Genomic DNA, 4475 nt, shown 5'->3' with positions numbered 1-4475 from the left:
GACAGATATCCCTCACGTGCCGGAGCCAAGAGCACCATCGACATCTGCGAGGCCCGCTGTGGAGGAGCCTAGGCATGCAGTGGTAAGTAATACTAATAATTTATGTCAATATTTTCATAATAATTTGTGTAATTTGTTTGTTTTGTATTTAACATGAAGTTTGCTATGGGATTGCTGAGAGGTTGGAGCGCCATCTGAGCCTAGGGGTGGTCACGCCAGGCTCATCGACCCATAAGGTGATCGAAGAATGCCGCAGGATGGCCAGAAGTGTCACACAGGACCAGCTAGTATATGTTAGGTCTCGATGCAGGCGACGCTCGGATCAAGCGTAGTTTATTTACATATTTTATATTGATATTCGATGTATATACAAATATTGTACTTGAACCCATTTCATTAGTAATGTTGGTTTTATTTATTTCCATTAGTAATGTTAGTTTTATTTATTTCCATTGATTGTGTATTCCCTTTGCCTAATCTAGCTTATAAAATTTTATAATTTTATTCTATCAAATTAAAAAAAATGTTTTTTTTAATTTCTCTCCTTAGATAAAAATCCGTATTTTTTAATTAGAATTTTCTAATTAGGCGTAACATTTATATTTTATTTTAATAAAAGATGTGGTGTTGAGGGAGAATGTTTAATTAGAGTGTGGGAAGCATGATGTACTTATCTAAGTATTAAGAACCATAAAATCTTGAGTCTTACAACTAATTTAATGAATCTAATTTTGAATTATTTGTGGAAAGGGTGTAGAAAAGAATAAATTAAACAAAAAATGGAAATTGAAATAAAGAAGTTGAAAACATGGACATGCATGCTTAAAAAACTTCTAATTAAAAAATGTTATAATTTTATTCTATCAAATTAAAAAAAAAAAAAATTTATTTCTCTTCTAAGATAAAAATCCGTATTTATATTTTATAATTTATAATTAGGCGTAACATTTATATTTTATTTTCAGAGACTAAAAAATAAAAAATCCATATTTTGCATCAGAGTTAAATGTACTTTGTTGAATATTTTTAATTAGTTCAACATTAAATTATTTTTAATTGATGACAAAATATATTTTAATTAAATTTTAATTTTATAGTAGTTTCTTTAAAAAAATGAACTACTCGAGTTTAAATAATTAATTGTTATTTTCTAGTTGTTGTAGTTGTTTTTTTTTATATTTAAAATAAAATTGCAAGACCGACAAAAAAGTAAAAGTAGTAGAAATCAAATTTAACAGAGAACGACAAGTCATCTTCTATTTCCAGAAAAAAATAAGCGATTATGCGATACATGAATTCAAACAATACATTAATTTCAACATAGTCGAACGAAATTAAATTTGCATCAAATACTACAACTAACTCATGCTAATTTTGTGACAAGGACAACTCGTCTTCCATTTCCAATACAGGTTTACTGAAAACAGCTAAAATTTCTATTGGCCCAATCTTTTTCCAGTAGTTAGACTCAATCAACACCTTCATCATGTCATCGTTGGTTTTGAGTTCAATTATTTCGAATTTTATAACTTTTTCTGAATACTAATGGTGACTTGGTTTCTGAAAAAACAATCGTCTTACCATTTGTGTTTCATCAATACCATAAGGGGGAATCCCAGGAGGCGCAACTTGCTTGATCAAATCCTTCAGTTCATCCATGGTACATCTGGTGGGAATGTTAAACTTTTTGGGATTTTTCCCTATGAACAAGTAACCAACAAACTCATTTTGGCGTGACATATTCCACCTCCCATTGTAATATAGCAGGGCATCATGAGTAGGGGTCATAGTGGCTTGAAGTAAGTTTAAAATACCATTTGGGGTTCTAGCAATGCTACATAATAACTCAATCAAACCAACAAACGAAAATTCATGATTACACATTAACATTGTGTTAACATCAGCATCATCTTTCAGCTGCATACATTGAAACCAAAATTCATTACCTGCATAAGTGAAAGACTCTCGGTAGTAAATTTCATCCAAAAATTGCTTGTCGGTTAGCTTAAGGGTATTGTGTATTCTGATTTTTAATGTTTGAAAATCACACCCGTTAGGTACTCAAATGGGAACTGGAGTAGAAGATTCAAAGGAAACACCACTGTCATTGTGAACAATGGATCCATTTGGAAAAATAAAACCTAATGTGGAGTTCACAATTGTCTGATTGCTTGTCTCTCCCAAGAATGCCATAGTTTTTTGTAAGAGTTGGGTTATGACTAAAACTTGTGGTTTTTTACAGTGTTAGGTTGTGTCATATATATAGATGAGTTTTAATATCAGTGTTGCATTTTTTAAAGATTAAAAATATGCATGCACATGCTTTCTGTATGTGTTGTCAACTACACCAATGACGTGACATGCTTTAGCTTGCATCAGATCTGCATGTGTAGTCATGTTGTGCAAGGTCTTTTCACGCGCTTTATGTTAATGCAGACAACAATTTATCATACACGTTTTTTCACAATGTGTTGTCAACTCAGACAACCATATATCATACATGCTTTTTTAGAATTGAGTAATAATTTTGTTGTGGACGTAACAAATATACAAAGACACATAAATGTGAATATCCAATTCAAAACAATCAGTCATTATAAATTACAAGTTCAATCATCATTTATGTCAACATAGTCTATCTTGAACATCACGAAGCTCTTGTAATGCTGCATTATGCTAATATATGGATTTGGCCATGACTTCGCCTGCGGATGACAATTGCTAGACCATAACAATGCTACAGGCGGTAAGGGACAACGTTCTTTTAAATAAAATTGTTGTACATGCGAAAAAAGTGTTAACTCAACCCTACAAAACTCATTGCATAAATAAAAAAAAAACACTTCATATATACAGTGTACCTCAACAAAATGATTGTCATACACATGACCAATACAAATTATACGATGCAATGAAGAATTTTCCAGCGGTTGACTTCTAAGAGGAAAGAATGTCGTGCTTTGTTGTTTAGACAAGGATACAATGATTACGTTATACCTTGATGCAATGACATGTCCCATGTCCGTTATATCCATCCACTTATCCGTAGTCACCTGAATGAAACAAATATACACGTCAAACTTAATTTCAAAGTTAAGTCTTAAAAATCAAATACATAAATTACATATCTTGGTTAACCCATCAACAAGTAGTGACATCCTAAATTCCTCAAATCTCTCCGTGTCACCAAAGAGCTTGATATAGTCTTCTGAGAAGTTGGCAAGTTCTTTAAGCAGGTGGTTGCGGACCACTGACCAAGAGTCTTGACCCATACCTAATAAATCGGCAACCGACTGATATCCACAGTTACCATCAGCTTTGACATCAACAATCTTATCAATGAAGTCGTGCATAAATGGCTGAAACTGGTCCAACATGGGCATCATCGTTCTTTGATTCGGTTGCTCAGAGGATGATGCAGTATGCCTCACCGAAGAATTGCTATTTTGCATAGATTCAAAGGCATCTACATACTCCCAGTAACATGGATCGCGCTTTGTTGACCTTGGGTTCCTGCTCATAGCTTTCTTTGATGCCCCCTTTGTGTTAACCTTTGCTGGAGTAGGACACATCGAATTCTGATCAGGGTATGCAATTTCCCAAAGTTTAGTCTTTAGAGTAAACTTGCCACAAACATCAAGTTCTTCGAATCTTTTGGATATTGTAGAAGCATATGACTTTGATGTTTTGATGATGATCATGATGATTTGATGCAAATGATGCAAATGCGCTTTTCAAGTTTAAGTTCAAGACAATGATTCAAGAATACAAGACACAACATCAAGATGATCACTAGTATTTTAGGAAGCGAATTCCTAATTGATATAGCAAAAGGTTTGGCCAAGTAATTTAAGTTAGAAAGTGTTTTTCAAGATATTTACTCTCTGGTAATCGATTACCAGAGGATGTAATCGATTACCAGTGGCCAAAAATGGTTTACAACAGCTACTAAATATTTGAATTCAAATTTTAGACTGTGTAATCGATTACACAAAACCTGTAATCGATTACCAGAGGAGATTTTCAGAAAATAACTTCCAAGAGTCACATCTATTCAAATGGTTTTTGAATGGCCATCAGAAGTCTATTTATATGTGACTTGGAAACAAGAATTAAGAGAGAGTTTTCATTGCCCAAAAAGTTTTATCCTCTCAAAAGATTAAGAGAGTTTTTCTGAATTGAAATGTCTTATCCTCTCAAAGATTCCTTGGTCAAACACTTGCATATTCAATAAGGAATTGTGATTGATCTTCATTGTACAATCTATCTCTTTCAAGAGAGATTTCTTCTTCTCTTCTTCTTACTCCTGAAAAGGGATTAAGAGATCGAGGGTCTCTTGTTGTAAAGGATTCCTGAACACAAGGGAAGGGTTGTCCATGTGTGATTCAGACTTTGTAAAAGGAGTTTTACAAAGAGAGTAGAAAATCTCAAGTGGGTTGCTTGAGGACTGGACGTAGGCACGGGAAGTGGCCGAA

At 33.5% G+C, this 4475-nt stretch overlaps 1 protein-coding gene across 1 annotated transcript; it reads right to left on the bottom strand.

The window, feature by feature from the left end:
* Nucleotides 1-3049: 3049 nt before the first annotated feature.
* Nucleotides 3050-3572, bottom strand: LOC114420608. The gene is made up of 2 exons (XM_028386459.1): nucleotides 3139-3572; nucleotides 3050-3053 (listed from the first exon to the last, which is right to left on the bottom strand). The coding sequence occupies exons 1-2, from the start codon at nucleotides 3570-3572 to the stop codon at nucleotides 3050-3052; spliced, it is 438 nt and encodes a 145-aa protein (XP_028242260.1).
* Nucleotides 3573-4475: the final 903 nt, after the last annotated feature.

This window comes from Glycine soja, chromosome 7, assembly GCF_004193775.1.
Source record: "Glycine soja cultivar W05 chromosome 7, ASM419377v2, whole genome shotgun sequence".
Classification (NCBI taxonomy): Eukaryota; Viridiplantae; Streptophyta; class Magnoliopsida; order Fabales; family Fabaceae; genus Glycine; species Glycine soja.
Note: the sequence above shows the minus strand (reverse complement) of the source record. Positions and strands in the feature narration are given on the sequence as shown.